General features: G+C 44.5%; 1 protein-coding gene across 6 annotated transcripts in view; it reads left to right on the top strand.

The window, feature by feature from the left end:
* The window catches only part of DOCK10 (dedicator of cytokinesis 10), a 401,455-nt gene that overhangs the window by 218,985 nt on the left and 159,510 nt on the right, over window positions 1–22,960 (top strand). For all 6 annotated transcript variants that reach the window (XR_003858608.1, XM_029615672.1, XM_029615673.1 and 3 more), the window contains exons 14-16: window positions 4,957–5,039; window positions 13,065–13,187; window positions 20,183–20,262. Coding sequence is in view for 5 of the 6 variants with exons in the window: in XM_029615672.1 (XP_029471532.1) it covers window positions 4,957–5,039; window positions 13,065–13,187; window positions 20,183–20,262 (286 nt within the window). In the remaining variant the exon portion in view is untranslated. The remainder of the gene's footprint in view (window positions 1–4,956; window positions 5,040–13,064; window positions 13,188–20,182; window positions 20,263–22,960) is intronic.

Here is a 22,960-nt window from a genome sequence, read left to right as displayed (position 1 = left end):
GAGTGACTATGTAAGTTATCCAGATAAGACTTAGCATGGCTATACTGCTGAATATCCCCTTAGAAATCCCCCCTTAGCTGGATCACTCATATCCGACTAAGTTTAGACCTGTTATTGAGCAGGTCTAACTTATCCGTCTTGCAAAGGTGGATAAGTCCGATTATCGGCAGTTATCTGGCTACTATTGACAGATAAGTAGCTCCAACCCAATCTGCCCGTTAGATAGCCATCTATCTGCTTAGCTGGATAAGAACTTATCCGGCTAAGTGGTGACTGCTGAATGTAGCCAGATATTCTGTGGCTGCCAGTTAGCCAGATAAGTCCCTATTTATCTGGCTAAATAGTGCTGAATGTCATCCTCTTTACTGTTACAACATATATCCATTATCAGTGGGACACTTTCAGGCAATGGATTTATGGGACAAATTTATTAGGTTTGTAGGCAGTTAGAGGTCCATATTCAGAGGTATTTAGCTGGATTACATAGGGGCCTTCCAGGGGTGTTTTAGGGAGGATTTACGATATTCAGAGTTAGCCAAATAACTTTCCTGGCTCAGTATGGTCATACCTAAGAGCTGTCCTAAAGTAAGCCGGATAATGATCTCTGGCTAAGTGTAAGATAGCTGACTATCTACAGTAGTGAGGCTGCACTATTGAATGTACCCCCAAAGTTAGCTGGATATGCTTATCAGGCTAACTATGCTATCCGAACAGTGACTGAATATGTACCCCTTTATGGCTAATAATATATCTAATGTATGTTCTTGATACAACAAATATATTTCAGATTCCAAGACTAAGAGTTATTATGCGTATTTAGTTTATGCAGATCATGATGTCTATCTATTATGCAGTCAAAACCTTTCTGTAATGGAACATGCAGGAGGTATCTACTATCTTACTCGTGCCTTTTCAGCTTTTCATTTTGTCGGGCCGATACAGTAAAAATCATGGGGAGAGCGGGCGAGCACCCGCTCTCCCAGCACGCGCACAGGACACTCTCCTATGTGCGCGATACAGTAATTTAATTTATTTAAATTAGGGCTGGTGGTAAAAAGAGGCGCTAGGGACACTAGCACGTCCCTAGAGCCTCTTTTCGGACAGAAGCGGCGGCTGTCAGCTGGTTTGACAGCCTGCTGACAGCCACAGGTTCGGAAACCGGACACTGTCAAAATTGAGCGTCCGGTTTTCAAGCCGCGGGCCTATTTCAAATTTTTTTTTCTTTTTTTTTTTTTACTTTTTTTAACTTTCAGGATCTCCGACTTAATATCGCCTTGATATTAAGTCGGAGATCAGTTTTCACTGCTTTTCTGTGCACTTCCCTGGCGCCGGCAGAAATTAACGCCTACCTTTGGGTAGGCGCTAATTTCTTAAAGTAAAATGTGCGGCTTGGCTGCACATTTTACTTACTGAATTGCACGGGAATAACTAATAGGGCCATGCCTAATAGGGCGCATTTTTGACACGCTATTCCCCTTACTGAATAAGGGGTAAAGTTAGCGCGTCGAAAATGCGCATCCAATCATGGGTTAACAGTGCGCTCCACCAGTACAGTGCGCTCCACCTGACACACAGGCCGATACAGTACAGCGCACTGTACTGTATCTGCCTGTGTGTCAGGTAATCTTGCTGTGCACACTGTGGTGCAATTATTAAACTGCCAGTGCTTTCCTGCTCAGATTGACACCAGCCTATGCTGGTTTTCTAGCCCTCCAGTGCTGCTGTTTCTTTTCTCAGAAATAACAGGCTGGAGTTGGTCATTTAAATCACTTGAAATCATCAATATTCTGCATGCTGTTTAAGCAGGAAGTAGCAGTTTGAGCCCTGTGGTCAGTGATCAGTCTGAGGAAAGAATGTAAATGAACTGTACCATCAGGGTCAGGGTGTGACCCAGTGTTGGGAGGGAGGTTGCTATGGGGCCTGGTATTTGAACGTCCATCTCCAGTATATTTTTTATGTGTAGTCTTGTTTCTTCCATTTGCAATCAACATTGCAAGTTTTATTTTTTGCTTGACTATTTCTTTTTTTTTTTTTTAACAGAAGGTTTAATCCTCCTGCTTTAGCAATGGTCATAACTTTTTCATCTCCCCAAAAAGAGCAGGTGGCAGGGTGTTAACCCCCACATATTGTACAGTTCTCAGTCTCAGCCAAAAGATCATGAAGGGACCTCCTCTGCTCTTAGCTCAGGCCCTACACTGGGATTATAGCCCAAAAGGAGGAATGAAAAATCTCATACAAGATCTACAATGCAACAGAAAGTGATGTCAGAAAGCCAGCAGTGATCATAAGACTCTTTTCAAAACCCGGGTCACATCACATCCCTCTGGTATTATTAACAGAGTGAGAAGTAAATTAATTTCTAATCTCTTATCAGATTTTTATCCATTAGCTCAGTGGTTCCCAACCCTGTCCTGGGAATCCCCCCAGCCAGTCAGGTTTTCAGGATATCCCCATTGAATATGCACGAGAGAAAATTTGCATGTTATGGAGGCAGTGTATTTATTAGGTTATCAAATTTGCGGATGATACAAAATTATTCAGAGTAGTTAAATCACAAGCGGATTGTGATACATTACAGGAGAACCTTGCATCCAAATGGCAGATGAAATTTAATGTGGACAAGTGCAAGGTGATGCACATAGGGAAAAATAACCTTTGCTGTAGTTACACGATGTTAGGTTTCATATTAGGAGCTAGGGATGTGCAGACAAAAAGTTTATGTTCATAAGTCCATAAGTCGAAAGGGGGGGTCAATTTCGGTCAATATGGACATATGTAGAATTCCATAAGTTGAGTCTATGTCCATACGTGCACCGATTCCCTAAATAAAAATTTAAACCCCTCACCCTCCTCAATCCCCCCCCCCCCCCCCAAGACTTACCAAAACTCCCTGGTGGTCCAGCGGAGAGTCAGGACGCCATTCCTGTATTCCTTTGCGAGGAGCACGTGACGTCGGCGTCACGTCGGAGTGACACGGACGTCACGAGATTCACCACGCGTCCGCTCCGGGACCCTCGTTGGACCCAAACGGAACTTTTGGCCAGCTTGGGGGGGTCAGGAGGCCCCCCCAAGCTGGCCAAAAGTTCCGTTTGGGTCAGGAGGGCCCCCCAAGCTGGCCAAAAGTTCCGTTTGGGTCCAACGAGGGTCCCGGAGCGGACGCGCGGTGAATCACGTGACGTCCGCGTCACTCCGACGTGACGCCGACGTCACGTGCTCCTCGCAAAGGAATACAGGAATGGCGTCCTGACTCCCCGGGAGTTTTGGTAAGTCTTGGGGAGGGGATTAAGGAGGGTGAGGGGTTTAAATTTTTATTTAGGATCAACGATCGCGATTTCCAACTTATTCAACATAGCTATGTTGAATAAGTTGGAAATCCGATCGTTTTCGCCTCATCACTTTTTTAAGTTAAAAAAAAAAATAAGTTGCGTTTTACATATGCGGTCAAAACGAATGCACACCCCTATTAGGAGCTACCACCCAGGAAAAAGATCTAAGCATCATAGTGGATAATACTTTAAAATCGTCAGCTCAGTGTGCTGCAACAGTCAAAAAAGCAAACAGAATGTTGGGAATTATTAGGAAGGGAATGTTTAATAGAATGGAAAATGTCATAATGCTTCTGTATCGCTCCATGGTGAGACCGCACCTAGAATACTGTGTACAATTGTGGTCGCCGCATCTCAAAAAAGATATAGTTGTGATGGAGAAGGTACAGAGAAGGGCAACCAAAATGATAAAGGGGATGGAACAGCTCCCCTATGAGGAAAGGCTGAAGAGGTTAGGGCTGTTCAGCTTGGAGAAAAGACGGCTGAGGGGGGATATGATAGAGGTCTTTAAGATCATGAGAGGTCTTGAACGAGTAGATGTGACTCGGTTATTTACACTTTCGAATAATAGAAGGAGCAGGGGGCATTCCATGAAGTTAGCAAGTAGCACATTTAAGACTAATCGGAGAAAATTCTTTTTCACTCAATGCACAATAAAGCTCTGGAATTTGTTGCCAGAGGATGTGGTTAGTGCAGTTGGTGTAGCTGGGTTCAAAAAAGGTTTGGATAAGTTCTTGGAGGAGAAGTCCATTAATGGCTATTAATCAATTATACTTAGGGAATAGCCACTGCTATTAATTTCATCAGTAGCATGGGATCTTCTTAGTGTTTGGGTAATTGCCAGGTTCTTGTGGCCTGTTTTTGGCCTCTGTTGGAAACAGGATGCTGGGCTTGATGGACCCTTGGTCTGACCCAGCATGGCAATTTCTTATGTTCTTATGTAGGCAAATTTTCTCTCGTGCATATTATTTGTGGATATCCTGAAAACCTGGCTGGCTGGGGGGATTTCCAGGACAGGGTTGGGAACCACTGCGTTAGCTCTTTTAGTATAACATGGAGCTCAGTTCAGTAAATAATTCAGTGTCCCAGAAAACAACCCACATATCCTCATTCATGGTCTTTTACCGAAGGAACTATGAAACAAAGAAATAAAAAATCCTGAACCTGGGGAACGGAAAGGAATAAAGGAGAATCCTACATGTAGGAAGAGTTTGGCAAATAAAAGGAGCAATATTTCTGAAAATCATGTTAAATAAGTGAGCTGGTGAACAAGCACAGTCATGAGAATCCTCCCTATTATTTCCAATGCAGGAGCTCTGGAAGACCTCAAGGATGGAGACAACAATGTCATAACTTTAATAAAATACGTATGCCTCTTCTTTCAACAAGTAAAAAAAAAAAAAAAAGAAATGATCCAGGGTGAGTGGGAATACAATTAAAAGGATACATAGGAATAAGACAAAGAGAAGGGCATGCTACGGTCAAAAGAAGGCATATTGGTATTCGAGGGGCTGTGGCGAGGGAAAGAGATGCTGGACAGTAGAAGACAATATTGTGACCGCAGCAGGAAGGCCTAGTGATAATGCCATTGCTAACAAAACTTGCAGAAACAATGCTTTCCCTTTTCTAGTTGGCACAGAAAATGCTGAAGCTGAACAGGCAGTTCTGCAGCAAGCTGGGTAAATACCGGATGCCGTTTGCTTGGTCAGTGAGGTAAGAATATTTTTCAACCATTTTTGCATTGCAGTTCCTGGTGGCCATTTCCCAAGTCAAAGAAATATTGCATTGTAGGCTGGAAAGTGCAGGCTTTCTGGTCTGTTGGTAGATGAGGAACAGCTGTAATGTCTCGGAGGCTGATGAACTAAGATGCGCTGATGTTCGCCATAGTATTAATGTGCATTAAGAGTGGCATTATTTTATTTATTTATTTATTTATTTATTTATTTATTTAGGTGTTTTATATACCATCATTCCAAAATACTTAACGTGTGTGACATTGATTGCATGCTTTATCAATGTTCTTAATGTGCATTATTTATTTATCTTGAACATCAGTGCAAAATCTGCACAAAATAGTTAATGAGATGCATAATTATGCAAATTGGCTCATTACTATCAAGGCATAGAAAAATAGTATACATTAAAACATGTGAACATTACCAAAGGTATGTTACCACAAGATACTTTACTTCAACCCATGGAGGTCTGTTCATTTTAGTATTAACTTTACTGCAAGAAATGTATCTCCAAATGTATTTGCATGAGATAATTAATGTGCATTAATGGCCCATGTTATTGCACTTTAATTCATTGGCCTATGTCAGAATCTAGGGTTTAAGGACATTAATCGCTGAGATCAGATTCTGAGCTCCTGTGTCTCATTACCTCTACTGGCACTCACACTTTGTTTTTTAAATGGTCATACAGAAATAAATACACACCTCACACCCTGCCATTTCACCATTATTAATGAGATACAAGTTCAACTCATTGATCTTCTCATGTTATGTCATATGGCATCTCTATTGGTCAAGGTTCACCAATTCTTGTCTTTCAAGGACCATAAGCTGGTTTGGATTTTAGGATAACCACATTGAATACTCGTGATATACTGTATATTTGTGCATATATTTGGTTTAAATACATTGCTTTTTTGCATATTTATATTATGTCTAGGCAGCTAAATCCCTTTGAAAAATCCACCCCTTAGAGTCTCCAGAATTCAATAGGCACAATTCTGATGACCACTTACTTACCTCTGATTTAGAAGAAATTAGCAGAGCATAATGTACAATGCTAAAAAGTGGAAATGAGGAAAAAGCAAATCAGGATCATAAAAATCTAAAATTTTATTTCACTATTAACCTATTTATATATTGCTTGGGATTACAACATTATCTATAAGGATGAAGAAGGTGAGAACAGAATTGGCTCACTGGAAAGGGATATGAGGCTCTACTGTATTACAAAATGAGTAGCATTTCCATGAGACTGGCATTGTCGATGGAATTAAAGTCTGATTATTTTAGAAAACAGATATATTGGAATTTTCCAGTTTCCAAGGGATATGTACAGACTCCCTATAGATGTAGCAATGTATTCACATAAAGTTGAATTTCTAAAGCTTGGCACGCACCAAAATCAGGGGATGCGCATATGTAGTGCTGACACGCGCCCACTGTATTTTAAAGGTTGCCTACATGCACACGTATCTCCTGCTGCACGCACATCTCACTAAAAATTAAATAGGGGCATGGTGTGAGTGGGGCATGGGCCAAGAGATGAGCACGAAAATATACACGTGGAAATGCACCCAGGTCTAGTGCCAGGTAACTTTACTTCTGCTCTGCATGAGGTGTCATTTTAATTTTAACAAGCCATTCCTGAGGGGTTAAAGAGTGTGGGGTAACCGGGGGGTGAATGCAGACTATCAAAACACAGACGTTCGGAGGACCTAGCTGTACACTGGGTGAACTGGTGGACACACTGGTGAAATTGGTCTTGACTTTTAGGGAGAGGGGACCTTCATATTTCAGAGCATTTGTAGGGGATAGGAAGAGTGATTGGAGGTATGGGCCTTCATAAGAACATAAGAATTTAGGAAATTGCCATGCTGGGTCAGACCAAGGGTCCATCAAGCCCAGCATCCTGTTTCCAGCAGTGGCCAATCCAAGCTACAAGTACCTGGCATGTACCCAAATTCTAAGTAGATCCCATGCTTCTGATGCCAGTAATAGCTTATCGGGTCTTCCAGGTGGGAGGTTGGAGAAGAATTGGGAGATGTAGAGCCTTACTTTTTTGACCATCTTAGGTTGTTAAGAGGAATCTGAAGATATGACCTCCCCCAGGAGTCAACTAATAGCATGTCAGATTGGCACTACTAGACATCTACTATAGCCCAGTGACAGAAGTTAATTTACTACACAGGGATGGTAACTTTCAAACTGGCATGTGGGTGCTCTTTGGTGCTGTGCACTGGCACGTGCCGAGAAATGTGGCCATTTTATAACATGCATACATATATGCGCGTATGTTATAAAATAGCCTGACTGTGTGTATATGTGTGTCCAATGTTAAGTGGGTGTGAGCCCTAGCATGTAAATTCCACTTCTTACCGCATAAATTGGGGAATGAATAAAAGGGGCGCACATCCACCACATTGCCAGTTTCACCAGTACATTCACCAGTTTGCCCAATTGACAGCTAGGTCCTCCAAACCTCCCTAGTTTGATAGTCAAGATTGAAATGGAAAAGCCAAGAAACCAGCTTCTGTGAACAGTGGAATACAGAAGAAAAAGTAAAATACAAATATATAAGAAATGCACATTCCCAAAGATGGCATATTTCAATTCCTGAAAGTCAAAATAATTTTTTTTTACCTTCATTGTCTGATCTTATTTTTCTAATCAGTTGGTCACAGTCTCTTTTTTCCGCTTGTCTGTCTTTTCCTAATTTCTTTTTAAAGGTCTCTTTTATTCTGTTTCATCTGTCTTCTCCTGTCTTCTTTCCTTCCTCCCTCATACAGGCTCCCACTCCCACACATTCTCTCTTACCCAGGCTCCCACTCTTGCAGGCTCTCAATATCATATACTCTGTCTCTCATACACAGGTTTCTACTCCCACATACACCTTATTATATGCTTTATCTCATGCAGGCTCCCACTCCTACATGCTTACTCTCTCTCATATCCACAGGATCTCATTCCCACATACTCTCTCTCTCTCTAACACCAAAACAGGCTCTCCACTCCACATGCTTGCTCTTTCTCTCAAAAACACATACAGATTCACTCCCACATGCTCTCTCTCTCTCTCTCACACACACACACACACACAAGGCACACAGGATTCTCACTCGCATACTCTCTCACACACATACAAACACAGGCTTCTGACTCCCATGCTCTATCTCACACATACACACCCAGGCTTCTCACTCTCAAACATGCTCTCTTGCATACACATGCACACAGGCTTCTCACTACCATGCACTCTCACACATACACATAAGCTTCTCACTCCTACACACTCTTAACAAGGCTCTCCCTCTCTCCTGGGCCTCCTTACTGCGACAGGCCTCCTCCTCGTGCCGCGTGGGATGAGCTCCAGGACGGCCCTGAATCGGGCCTCCTGTTTTCAGGCCACTTGGGATGAGCTGTGCAATGGCCCCATGTTGGGCCTCTTCTTCTCAGGCCACGCGAGATGAGCTCCGCAATGGCCCTGCATTAGGCCTCCTCCTCTCGGGCCACACGGGATGAGCTCTAAGACAGCCTGGTGCCGCACAACGCTGATTTGGTGGGCCTGAGCTCAAAGTGTTCACCTCCGGCTATGCCAGGTGCACACAACCCCAATTGATGCATATGGAAATAATAAACAAACAAGTACTAGACAAGACAAAACAAGAAAGCCTCTAATAGGCCACACAGAGACCAGGAACAGGGCAAGGTGAGAATAAAGCACAGGGGTACTAGCCACAGCAATATGCAAGGAGACTCGATGATGTGGCATGGAGCTGTGAGTGAGAGAGAATTATGTAGGGCTGGCCTTGCTGTGTCATGCAGCCTTCAAGGTGGAGGCTAGAGCAAGGCTGAGTGTGGCCCATTGAGGGCTCCTGCTGGCAGGGTAGCTGCCTAGCAGCCAGTATAGTTACACCCAGCCCTTATCAATAGATTCATTATTGTTATCTTTTTATTACTGTGAATATTTTGCTGTACCCCGCCCTGAACATAGCAAGGGCGGGTAACAAATATTTTAAAATAAATAAATAAATATCCCCTTGCACGTCATTGCCAAATTAACATTAAATACACCACATAAATTTAAAGGACTTTAGTTTACGCATCTCTAGTTCCTTAGAAACCTAAATAAACTAAGAACAAACAATATTAAGAAGTTAGTGTGTAGCACATTTAAAACAAATTGGATAATATTCTTTTTCACACGGCACACAATAAAACTCTGGAATTCATTGGTGGATGATATAGTAAAGGCATTTAGCTTAGCTGGGTTTAAGAAAGGTTTCTACAAGATCCTGGAGAAGTCCATAAACTGTTATTAACTAGATATACTTGGGGAAAGCCACTGCTTATCTCTGGGTGTTAGCAGCATGCAATCTATGTACTGTTTTGGATCCTGCCAGGTACTTGTGACCTGGTTTTGCCACTGTTAGAAAAAGGAGACAGGGCTTGATGGACCTCAGTCTGACCCAATATAGCAATTTTGATATTCGTATGTATATGCTAATCTTTATACACAAAAATTCACCCCATGAGGATAACTTTCAAATAATTCTGCATGGTCCCATATATGCAGAGATCACCTATAGTATTTTGTAACCTACTTTTATTAGGTATGTGCAGATTATAAAATATGCACATGTCTTCAGCCCAACATATGCACTTTCATTTAATCATGTGCGAATACCTTTCAGTGCACTGAAAGCACATACTTTTCCTGCCTATTTTATAAACATGCGTGCATATATTTTACTTGTAAAAAATATATAACTTGTTTATGTAAAACTCTGATTTATATGCAGAAGTCGGTATATTTTAAAAACATGCTCACTTAATTGAGATCACTGTTTTGTTGATACCTCCACCAGTTCACCTAGTTCTCCAGTTCATTGAGGTCCTCCTAATTCTTCATCCTGAACTCCCCCCCCCCCCTTCCAGTTCACACAGACCTGCTTCCCAACCAATTGCAGACAACAGATGAATTTGTTATTAATTGTGCTGGATAATTAGCAACTATAAAATTGTGCAAATAATTTGCCTAATGATTTGCATAAATCTCTTATAACGTAGCAACTTACGCACATACCTCTTGGCCCACCCCAGTATGCCCCTAGACCATGTAAGGAACTACATATGCCTGAGCCCCTCTTGCCATGACATAGCCTCATATGCCTGAGACCCACAACAGCGGCGGGTGAGCAAGTCTTGGCATGGGCCAGACTATCACTGAGTTCAAAAGTCTATTCAAAGACCAGGCTGCGGCTGAAGCCAGGCAATGACAAGAGTGGTATTACCCAGTTGCATAGGTTCTTCGAAGGCAGCCACTTTTGGTAGTTCCAGATGGATTGTGAGAGATTCAGAGGTCTGGGAACCACGATTGAGGTCCGCTGAGAGTCCTTCTTTTCACGAGCCTGTGCCTGGAATCTCAGATGAGTATGAATAGCCAAGACAATGAGTGCTTCGAGGGACGGAGGAAGGTCCCGGTCTGTGAGTTCATCTTTTATTCTTTCAGATAATCCCTGCCAAAAAATAGTGGTTTGTTTATCTTCGCCCCACCTGAGTTCAGAAGCTAAGATACGGAATTCTTCCACATATTCACCAACAGAACGAATGCCCTGAAGGATACGAAGGAGCTCTGTGGCAGCAGAAGTGACACATCCAGGTTGATCAAAGATTAGACAGAATTGCTGAATGAAATTGGCCAAATTCCTTAGAAGCAAATCTCATTCCCACAAGGGAGAGGCCCAAGCAAGAGCTGGACTATTCAATAGGGAGAGTATATACATGATCTTGACTTAATCAGAGAAAAAACAAGCTGGCTGTAATTCAAATTGCATCTTGCACATGCTAAGGAATCCTCTGCATGCTTTAGGATCACCCCCATAGCTTGGAAGTGGCAGTAGTTGAATAAGGACTACCCAGTCCAGATAGGTGCCAGTGCAGGGTTTGCCAGAACTGTAACTGAGACTGAAGCTGGACATTGGACTTATATTATGTCTAAATGCTGCAACAAGGTCCGTAATAAGTCTTTTTCTTGATTGAGTTGCTGCTGGGCCTGTTCTATGAATTGGTGCAGGAGACCAATCAATTCTGTTTTTTGCTCCTGCATCTGGATGATCAAGGTAGCGATGGCTTGTTATGAGGATGTGTTCACCGAGCTCATGGCCTGAGCAAACTGTAAGGAACTGCATATGCCTGAGCCCCTCTTGCCGTAATGCAGCCTTGTAGGTAGAGTCCTGAGACCCACACCAGCAGCGAGTGAGCAAAGATTGGCATTGGCCAGACTATGTCTGAATCAAAAATCTATACAAAGACCAGGCTGTGGCTGAAGCCAGGCAAGGAGAAGACAGAGGGCTTGAGACAAGGTTAATGGCTTGAAACAAGGCTGAGTCTGAAGAGGAGCTGAAGACTGCAGCAGAGCCACAGGTGAAGACTGAAGCAAAGCTGAAGGCTGAGAAGATGGAACCAGACAGAAGCTGAACAGGAACCAGGCTGACAGTGAAGGCAGGAACTACAGTGAAGGGCTTGAGCAAGAGAGAAGACTGGTCCCAGAAGGAGCAGGAACTGGGAGACCTTCTTGCAACGAATCCAACTCTAGGCAGGCTAAGTAGTCTTGAGCGAGTGACATCATCATCGTGCGCACCAGTGTGCACACACCCCCTAAGCATTTCTTCGCCAGGTCCTAGTATCACACGCCTCAGAATGTCCAATGGCGGCTCCCTGCCACAGGGTGAATGTCCACCGCCAAGAAGTGTGCACCCAAAACCAAAAATACATACGTACTTTTGATGTTTATAAAATAGCATGTATGCTACGTATGCATGTATACGCTAATTTTACATGTATAACTCCTTTGAAAATTAGCTCATTATAGCATTAAACCATCTTTAAAAAAATACCTGTAGCATTCAGCATGTGGGACTGGTACTACATTCTCCTCTTCTCTCTCTGTGCATTTTTTATTAATTTGAAAGGTGTATTGAATTTAAATGCTGTGATTTATATTGCCATCCATGTATAAATGTGTAGTAGTTTTCATAGTCCTATGATTTGACACACATTTCCTTTTCTTATTATCAAAATCTGTGCTTAGTAAGCCCCTCCGCAGCATGGTAGATTACAAGAGGCTCTCTCATATGCCTGAAAAATAAAGTAGAATGTCAACATTTTGAAAAAGCAAATGGATCTCTTCCTCGGTTATTTGATGATGACACTAGACTTCCAGTAGAGTTGGTAAAAAAAAAGAATTCAAGCATGTTTGGGGCCAGACCCAGAGGGATTTTAGTGGTAGGACATACATGGAGATGAAACTGTGGCAGCATAGGAGGCAGCTACTGGTGGACAGGCAGCGGGAACCAAGCGGTTCTTATCGGCTGACATTTATGTTTTTATGGATGTTTATGGATGTTTTTATGTTTTGACTTCCAAAATTTGGGATTTGGGAGTGTTTTGATATCCATGATTTGGGACCTAATGAATTCCTCCCCCCCAAAAATAGAAATTAACTGAAGACCTGTAAAGATCAATTTAAAAGTCCTGAGAAAATAATTAGCAGTGATTTCTTACCAGCATTTAATTGTCTTTATTAAACACTATTGGAAATTTTTTAAAAAGCCTGGTATAAGTGTACAGGATCCTTAGCTATAGAGAAGTGAGGATAAAGCTGGATTTCAAGTAAGGTCTGAAATTGTATCGCAGTAAGAAGGGAAAATGGCCAGACCTGATGGGCCTTCTTCTGTCCTTATATTCTAGATTTCTGTTTCTCTCAGCTGCCAGGTTTCTTATTTTAATTTTTAGAGGCATTTTATTTTTGTGACATTCCTGAAAACTGTATGTACACCATGATGCCTCCTCCTTTTTTTTTTTTTGTACTAACATATGCATCAAATCAAACTCAAAAGGTGAATACAAGTAAAGATACTGCTGAAAACTGGCAGCAGATAACTGTGGGGAATATTACATGTCATGTCTCTAACTGTTTATTCTCTTTATTTGTCCCCAGACCAGTTTTTAAGGACAATCATGGAACAATTGATAGAGACTCCCGATTCTCTCCTTTGTTCAGACAAGAGAGCAACAAAATCTCAACTGAAGATCTGATTAAATTAGTAGCAGAGTATAAAAGGTTGGTAGGACCAGCTGTGTTGCTTTGTATGGTAATGTGCAATTGAATTACCACAGTAAAATTGCTGGAGAGAGAGAGAAAGGTACAAGAAAAACCTTATGAGGGTCAACAAGTTCTGTTCCTTTTTGTGCACATGGGAAAAGATTTTATGAGATCATAATCCTGCACTATAGACCTTTCTCATAAAAGGGAATCTTAAATTCCCTGTACGTACCCAGATGAGTCCAGACTGCTGAGTTTTGCCTCCCTTCCAGCAGAGAAAGTTTTACTGACACTGCAATATAACCTAATGTGCCACCTGTAGTCCCTCATTTTTTCTCAATCTCCAGCAGATGGTAGAGGTGCAAAACCTGCAATCTGTACCTAGGGGAAAAAAAAAAAGGACAGGAAAAGTTGGTGAATTCCTCCCAGGAGGTTGGTTGATCCTGGTGGGGCCATCCCACCTGGTCTTGAGGTGGACAAGCAGAGAATCGGGGACCCTTAATTTACTCAGTCCTTTCATCTCTGGAGGCTGAAAGCTGGTGGAGCCAGTTCCCTCTCCTCCGGAAGGGACAGTGGAGCCTGCAGCCACTCTTCAGTGCAGGAAAGTGCTTCTTTTCTAAATTTTGATTAAAGTTTATTAAAAAAAAAAAGAATGGAAGGATAATCGGAGTTGTTTGTTTCTGTCTTCCTGCAGCTTGATGGCAGAGCGGGGCTGACATTAGTCAGGCTCAATTTCACGGGCTCTTATAGTTTTGTTTTCTTCCCTCAGGCGACAGACTCCCGCAGTTGGGATGCCACGCAGCAGCAAATGTGCAGCATGTGGAGGGTCACGCACACGGCTCTCGTGGAACGACCTCTGCTCCCACTGCTTCTCTGAGGAAGAGGGCAATCCGGGTTTGCTCTCGGGGATATCCGTTCAGCAGTGCAGGTCTGGTAGGCCCCTGTGTGTGATGTGGGAAGCATCGAACCCATTCCCGGTCAGCTCAGGAATGGCAGCCATCTTGGGTTCCTTCGCAGCTGCTATAGAGGCCGCGGAGGAAAAGGGTGATTTCCCTCCACCATTGTCTCCAGCCAATCTGGGCCCCGTGGAGGCTTGAGGGGGTCATTCGGGGATGGATGATGACCTCCTGGGGGAGGCTTCTGATGATTCCACTTTTTCAGTGGATTTTTTGCTATTATTGCACAAGGCTTATTTGGCCCAGAAAGCTGCAGGGGCCCAAGCCTGAGGCTTCATCTGATCTGCAGCCCAAGAAGAGATCTAGGGTCTCCGGGTCTTTGGGGGCTACCAAGGTTCGGCGAACCCTTGGGGTGCCCTTGCAGATGATCTTTCGTTTGGTTCCAAGGTCGAGGTGCCAACAGGATTGGGTCCTCCTGATGTGGATCATTCCCTGGGGGGGGCAGGATCCAGAGGAGGGACAGAGGGAAGGCCCACCTATGGAAGGGGACAATCCTAAAGTGCTGTGTCTGTTCCACAAGGAAGAGTTGGGACCCCTGATCCCCTATGTTTTGGAGAAGTTAGGAATAAAGGTTCCACAGGAAGAGTCTAATCAGGAGGAGGTGTATCTGGTCATGGATGGCTTACGGGGTCCAGCGAAGTGTTGCGTCCGTCGGTTTCAGACGGCCTCGCCCCGTATGCCTCACCTTGTTCTCGGCTCCTCCCGCTTACCTTGGGAAAATGGCTACCGCCGCGTCTGCAAGCCGCCCTCTCCGGCGTCCCTGGAACGGCTATGGCGTTGCCTCCCACCATGTTCCTCCCAAGAGCCTCCTAGGGTGCGCGTGCGCATACTACCCATGTCGTTATTCAGCTATGGCGCAAACCTCAGGGGCGTTCCCCTCAAGTGACGTCACACCATCCGGGTATTTAGCCTATGCTTGTTTGCTAGCTCGTCCGGTCTATGCTACTCTGCCGCTTCCTGCTGCCACTGGAAGCTCTACCTTGCCCTTGGGGGTATTTTCTAACCTGGGTATCCGCTCCTTGGGGGCCCTCTGCTTTCTTTTCAGGTGCCTTACTGGGATCAGGTACTCGCTCTTCAAGGGCCTGCTCTCCCTGCATCGGTGCCTGTTACCATCTACTTCAGCCTGGTGGAATCGCCAACCTTACAGCTACCATCTAGTTAGTAATCTCATTCTCAGTCTATCTCAACCACAGCTTTGCCGTGCTGGGAAACCTACACCGGAATCTCCCTATACCAACTTGGTGAGACGGGTCCCCTCTGCCGAGGGTCCCTGGACTGCTACCTCTGGATCACCTCACTACTGCCACCTCTGGTGGTATACTACAAGCTGTATAATAAAAGATCTAACTTTGTGTTTGTGCATCCCGAGTCTAGCCCTGTACTGTGGCTCCCCGCGGAGCTCCTCCCTGTGGGCGTGGTCATCTGCCACAGTACCCAGGAATCCACCCAAACACCGCTAAACCATAACACAAAGGCATTTCCTTTTCATAAGTCCGTTAAGAAGTTGGTGGTCAGAGAATGGAATACTCCAGAGACTGGCTTGAAAGTTGGAAGGGCAATGGATAAGTTATATCCTTTGCCTGATGACATACTTGAACTTTTGCAAGTCCCGAAGGTGGATGCCTCAGTGTCAGTTGTGACTAAGAAGATGACCATTCTGGTGGCCGATGCTGCAGCTTTAAAAGATTTGCAGGATAGGAAGCTAGAAGTCCATCTGAAAAAACTTTTGAAGTGGCTGTGCAGCATATGGGCTGCGGTGTGCAGCAGTTTTATACTTCAGGCTGGGCTGCATTGGGTGCAGCAGTTGCAGGCTGACAAGTCCATGTCCTCCCAGGAGGCGAAACAAGTGGAGCGGCTGGAAGCTGTGGCCACCTATGGCGCTGATGTGCTGTATGACTTCATTAAGACAGTGATGTCTGCAGTCTCAGCCAGGAGACTTCTTTGTTGAGGAACTGGTCAGCGGATGTTTTGTCCAAGTCTTGATTAAGAGTGTTACCCTTTAAGGGAAAGCTACTTTTTGGAGAGGATTTGGAGGAGCTGATAAAGCATCTGGGAGAGAATAAGGTTCACAGGACAAGCCTAAAGGGCAAGGATTTTCTCTTCTGGGCACTCTCGATTTCGAGGGAATAGGTGGTTTCAGCAGGGGAGGTCTTTGGGAGGAACCCAGAGACAGCCCTTGGGGAGGCAGCAGTCCTGGAACCAATCCTTTCGAGGCCAGAAGCCGAACACAGATGGCTCTGGCCAGGGTGCACTGGAGGCAAATCCACAGATTGAAGCGAGGCCGGACCACTACTCCATCCAAATTATAGGGAGACAGTCGACTCTTTTTTATGAGGAGTGGGCCAAAATCACTACAGACCAGTGGGTCTTAAGCGTGATAAGACAAGGTTATGCTTTAGAGTTTGTTCATCCGCTAAGGGACCTGTTCATGGTCTCCCCTTGCACTTCTGTGGAAAAGAGAAGAGTGGTGCAGCAAACTCTCGACTGTCTACAGATGCTTGGAGCCATTGTTCCCGTCCCCTTGGTGGAATGAGGGGCGGGACATTACTCATTTATTTTGTGGTTCCAAAGAAGGAAGGGACTTTTCATCCAATTCTGGATTTGGAGAAAGTCAATGTGGCTCTCAAGATTCCTCATTTTCATATGGAAACTCTTCTCTTGTTCAATGCAGCAGTGCACAAGGGAGAGTTCTTGGTATCCCTGGATCTGACTGAGGTGTTCTTACACATAGGAATCTGGTTCGATGATCAGAGATTCCTACTGTTCAAAATCTTTGGCATGCGTTTGCAATTTTGCACCCTGCTGTTTGGGCTGGCAACAGCTCTATGGACTTTCACCAAGGTGATGGTGGTGGTGGCAGCAGCTCTCAGGGAGGAGGGGGTGCTGGTGCACCCATATGTGGATGACTGGCTCATTCGAGCAAAGTTGGCGGCCCACTGCAGGCAAGCGGTGGAGCTGATGCTGCAGCGCGTGCAATCATTTGGCTGGATAGTGAATTGGGCCAAGAGTCATCCTGTCCCATCTCAAGTGTTGGAATTTCTGGGAGCACATTTCAATTCCAAGCTGAGGAAGGTTTTTCTTACAGAGGAGCACATTGTCAAGTTATAATCGCAAGTTTGCAGATTGATGGAGAGGCAGGTGCCCAAGGTCTGGGATTACCTACAGGTTGTTGGCTCCATGGCATCCATGTTGGAACTTGTGCCTTGGGGGTTTGCTCAGATGAGACCTTTGCAGGCGGTGTTACTTTCCCGGTGGAATCCTTTATTGAAGAAGTTTCAGCTTCCACTGCTGCTTACGGAGTTAGCTAGATCCAGTCTCTCGTGGTGGCTTTGTCAGGACCACATGTGTTGAGGAGTGGACTTGGAAATTCTAGAGTGGACAGTGGTTATCACTGATGCCAGCCTCTCTGGTTGGGGAGCTGTCTGCCAAGATCAATTGGTGCAAAGCCAGTGGTCGGAGGAAGAAGCATCATGGTCTATCAATTGCTTAGAGATGAGAGCGGAACAATTGGTGCTGAATGCATTTCTTCCTCTCTTGTGTGGCTATCCAGTCAGAATCTTGTCCAACAATGCGACAACGGTGGCTTATATCAACTAGCAGGATGGAACTAAAAGTCGAGCAGTGGCTCGGGAGCTAATCCAATGGGCAAAGCAGCATCTGGCGTTGATAGCGGCTTCTCACATAGCCAGGACTGACAATGTGCAAGTGGATTTTCTCGGCCGTCAACAGCTGGATCCCAGAGAGTGGGAGCTGTTGGAGGAAGCATTGGCTTTCATCTGTTGCAGGTAGGGCAAGCCCCACATGAATTTAATGGCAACTCAACAAAATGCCAAGGCATCCCACTTCTTCAGTCATAGACGAGAGTGCAGAGCAGAGGGAGTTGACGCCTTGGTTCTTCCTTGGCCGTGGGACATTCTGCTGTATATGTTTCCACCGTGACCGCTGGTGGGCAAGATTTTGTGGTAGATGGAGTTTCACCCAGGAGATGTGATTTTGGTGGCTCCTGAGTGGCCGCAGAGGCCTTGGTTTGCAGATCTGATCAATCTAGCAATAGATAGCACATTGAGGCTCGCTCATCTGCCAAAACGTCTGTTCCTAGGTTCCATATTTTCAAATCAGGCGGCTCGCTTCTGTCTCACGACATGGCTTTTGAGAAGAAATGCTTAAGAGAGAAAGGTTACTCTGAGGATATTATTGCTTTTCTTTTGCAGGCTAGAAAGTCTTCCACCTCCTTGGTGTATGTGAGGGTCTGGAGAGTTTTTGAAGATTGGTGCACAGAGCAGGGGGTTGACCCTTATCGAGCTTCTGTAGCACATATTCTTACCTTCTTGCAAATAGGTTTGGTGAAGGGTTTGTCCTTTAGCTCCCTCAGAGTTCAAATGCAGACTTAGGTTGTCTTTGAGACAAGGTACATGGAGCGACTCTGGCTGCACATCCAGATAGTGCATTTTCTCTGAGGGGCAAAGCATTTGTGCCCTCCAGTTCAGAAGCTGTGTGCCTCCTGGAACCTTAACTTAGTCCTGAAAGGCATGTGTGTGGCGCCGTTTGAGCCTCTTAAAAGAGCTACTGTGAAAGATCTTACTTTGAAGGTGTTTTTTTAATGGTGATTTGTTCCACCAAAAGGATCTCGGACCTTCAAGCCTTGTCATGTAGAGATCCTTTCTTGAGAATTTTGGATTCAGGGGTCTCCTTGCGGACAGTTCCAGCTTTTCTGCCAAAGATGATATTGTCTTTTCACATAAGTCAGTTGGTGGAGCTCCCAGCTTTCCCAAATTTGGAGGCTACAGCGCCTCATGTGAAAGAGTTGTGGCTTTTAGATGTCAAGCACACATTGTTGCAGTATCTTAGTTACTAACAGCTTCTGGTTGTCGGGTCACCTTTTTGTGCTGTGGAGTGGAGTGAAAAAGGGGCATAAGGCATATCAAAAGCCACGATTGCATGGTGGTTGAAGGAAGCCATTGGCTCTGCGTATATCTGTGAGGGGCATCTGGTCCTGGAGGGCTTAAGGGCTCATTCTACTCATTCCCAGGCGGCATCCTGGGCCGAATGTCAACAAGTGTCACCGCAAGAGATTTGCAGGGTGGCTACTTGGAAGTCTTTGCACACTTTTGCCAGGAGTTATCGTTTGGATGTCCAGGCCCCAGCAGCCGTGGACTTTGGCAAGAGCGTACTTAGAGTGGGACTCTCATGGTCCCACCCTGTTTAGGGAAGCTTTGGTACATCCCAGGATTCTGGCTGATCTGGATGCATACAGGGAAAGGAAAATTGGTTCTTACCTGCTAATTTTCATTCCTGCAGTACCACAGATCAGTCCAGAGTCCTGCCCAGTTGAGGTAGAGAGTTCAGGAGAGTCCGCTCCATCTGTTGTAATTATTCAGAAGAATGGCATAGTTTTTGTTTAGTCCATGACGTTTTTAATGTGGACAAGTTTATCTGTTCTAAGTTTCCACGTCCCACTGCTCATTCAGGGGATATTAATTTGTGGTTGGTATTAGTGTTTCTACTATCTTGGCTTTGGTACAGCTCAATACTGAGGGACTGCAGGTGGCACACTAGGTTATATGGCAGTTTCAGTAAAACATTTTCTGTCTCCATCTGCTAAAGGGGAGGCAAAACCTAGAAGTCTGGACTGATCTGTGGTACTACAGGAAAGAAAATTATCAGGTAAGAACCAAGTTTCCTATAATCCCATTTTAATTTTTCTTTTCTTTTATGAGGACTTGTTATTGATCACAGGTTTCATAACAAAAAGGAAGGCAGAGGTTTAAGGATCTGCCAGAAACCCTCAGCCCCCTCACCTGCCAAGTAGTATTAACAAAAGAATTCATCAGACACAGTACATGATTTTACTCCCATCTAATAAAGTCCTTGTGGGGTAGGCATGTTGATTACGCAAATGGAAGATTGTCATTAGGATTGTGTATGTTTCATTCTGTGTCGAAGTTCAAGAGCAGTGCTAATAAAATGTTGTGTTTTTTCTGATAAAGATCATTTTCTTCATTGTTCCTTGTTCTATTAACATCACAAAAAAAACCCCTCTCTTTCCACTGTTTCTAGAGCAGAGAAGATTAGTAAAGTACAAATAATTCCTGGGAGTCTGGATGTGGTGGTAGACGGTGTCCCTTTGGAACACTCAAGTAAGATAGTTTTTTAATTACATTTCATTTTAACTTTCTTCAGACTACTTGCCTACATTTTATTTTCAGCAGTGTCAGCCAATTTCTAAAACTGATACATCTCTAGCACTATGGTGCATCATGGCCTTTTCTGTAAATACTTATAGTATCAATCAAGAAATATTGTGTTAATTATTATGGATGTATAAACAAAAATGTTCATATATGTTCATTTTATATTTCTGTGTGATTCTTAATTTTTAATTTTTTAAATATTTATTTTGGTTTTGTTTGTTTGCAAACCGAAATAAACCTTAAAAGTCAAAATAAAATAAACAAACTAACCCCTAGATTCATCAAAAAGTCTTAATAATGCAGTGATAACTGCCTGCGCTAAGAAAAAGGGGCGTGTTTAGGGAAATTTTGGCGTTACCGCTTCGCATCAGTATTATCACATTGTGTGGTAAGTTTACCATGCAGTGAGATAAACCCTACTTTTTGTTATGGTTAAGTGTGTTTTGGTGGATCCTTGGGTGCTGTGGGGATGACCATGCCCACAAGGTGGAGCCACAGCAGTGGGCTAGACTCGTAATGCACAAAACACAGTTTAGTTCTTTTATTAAACAGCTTGAAGAGAGCCACCAGAGGTGGCAGTAGTGAGGCAGTCTGGAAGTTGCAGTCTCTGGGACCTCGGCAGAGGGAGCCCTTCTCTCCTAGATGACGTCAGGAGGTTCTGCAGCAGGTCTCCCAGTGAGGAGATACTGTGGATGAGATAGACTGAGAGAGTACTCACTAGGTTTTGCTGTTGGTATTTGATTCCACGAGGTATGTTGAAGAAGGTATAGGCACCGAGGCAGGGAGAGCAGGCCCTCGAGAAGCAGCCTGTTCCCTGTAAGGCACCTGAAATAAAGCAGAGGGCCCCTGAGGAGCGGGTACCCAGGTTAGCAGTTACCCCGAAGGGCAGAGAGAGAGCTTCCAGCGGCAGCATGGAAGCGGCAGAGTAGCATAGATAAGAACGAATTTGAGTCCTTGCTAACTCAATGAGCTAGCAACTAGTGAAGGTAATATACCCGGATGGCGTGATGTCAGCATGAGGGAACACCCTCAAGGTTCGCACCAAGGGTGGTATAAAAATGTGGGGTGCGCGCGCCCTAGTAGGTACCTGAGAGGAGCAATGGCGAGAGGTCGGCTTGTAGATGCTGCGTAAGCCATCTTTCCTAGGTAAGCGGGAGGAGCTGTGAATAAGGTGAGGCAAACGGGGCGAAGCCATCTAGGACCAACGGACGCAACACTTTTCACAGAGCGCACTAAAGTAAGCAACTATTTATTCTACTATAGGAGACCCAACTAGTAACTCAAGATGAGGTATAGGTAGTAGTGTAGGGGTTAGGGGCCTCTCTCTCTCTCTCTCTCTCCCCCTCCATCTCAGGCCCTTCACCAGCCTAAAAATGCCCAAAATGGAGTTTGTGAAAAAATTGCTAATTGTGTTATGGGCCTAATGCATGATATTGCACAGCTTAATGCTATTGAAGAAGGTGTAGTTATTTTCATTGTTAAAACTGTGTCATATCGTGCATTATGGGTTCACGAAGTCAGCCCACTTTTTCAGAAATCCCACCCCCAACTTCTCCCCAATCTCTCCTCTTTTAAAAATTTGCATCGCGCCATGCATTATGGTGCTTATTGCATGCGTTAAGGTGTTTTCGCATGCATAAAACGCCTTAACACGTGCGTTAACGCCATAACTCATTTTGAAGAATGATGCAGTAAGTAAATAATTTAAGTCTATCTGGGCCCCCACAGCTGCTCCCTCAGATCCAGTGGTCTCCCTGGATCCCTCAGACCTGCTTCCAACAAATAAGCCATAGCCAGGGACCTCCTGGCCCCCTATTTTCTTACCTTCCCTCCACCCTGCAAATGAGCCATGGCCAGGGACCTCCCCTGCCCCTACTTACCTCTTTCCATGGGAGTCTTCCATAAAGAAAGGAGCAGGAGAAATCTCCAGTTACTCCTACCCTGTCAGTGGACCTGTGAAAATAGAGCTGCCTGGCTCTGAGACCAGTGCCAAATTGACGTCGACAAAATGGTGCTGGTCTCAGGGCCATTTGGTACCATTATGTTGCACAGCTATAGAAACATGACTTGGAATCTCTCCTGCCCCTTTCTTCATGAAGACCCCATGAAAGGGGTAAGTGGAGGCTGGGGAGGTTCCCATCCTCGGGTCATTTGCAGGGAGCAGGAGAGGGGTGAGAGGGGCTGAGCCAGGTAGGCTCAAGCCCTAGCTTAGTAGTTGGGGGTTGGGGGGGGGGTCAGATGACTCTTGGAAGGCCCCATAAGACTCTAAGAGACCCCAGGACCTGAGGAAGCTGTGGCAGGGCCTAGGAGTGGAGCATTTAAAACATTTTTAATGCATTTTGGACAAATCTTTTTAGTTTGTTCCATTCAGAATTAACAAAAATAGACTTTTGCATTCCCCCCAAAAAAACATTTTTCAAATAAATGCACATCCCTACAAATTATATGTTATAGGGAAAGAGGGCTTGCACAATTGCAACTGTGGAAATATATTGTATTTACTTTTAATGAAGTCGGTTTTCAAAAAATACTTAGAAGCTGCATTTTAGGAACCTAAGTTTCGATGTATTTTCTGTCCATTTTAAGATCCTATGTTTTCACTGTTGCAGCTAGCTAGATAGTACATCAAGCTAGGGAGAGAGAA

The sequence above is a fragment of the Rhinatrema bivittatum genome, chromosome 9 (assembly GCF_901001135.1).
Source record: "Rhinatrema bivittatum chromosome 9, aRhiBiv1.1, whole genome shotgun sequence".
Classification (NCBI taxonomy): domain Eukaryota; kingdom Metazoa; phylum Chordata; class Amphibia; order Gymnophiona; family Rhinatrematidae; genus Rhinatrema; species Rhinatrema bivittatum.
The sequence above is the reverse complement of the archived record's forward strand: the minus strand, read 5'-3'. Positions and strand labels throughout refer to the sequence as shown.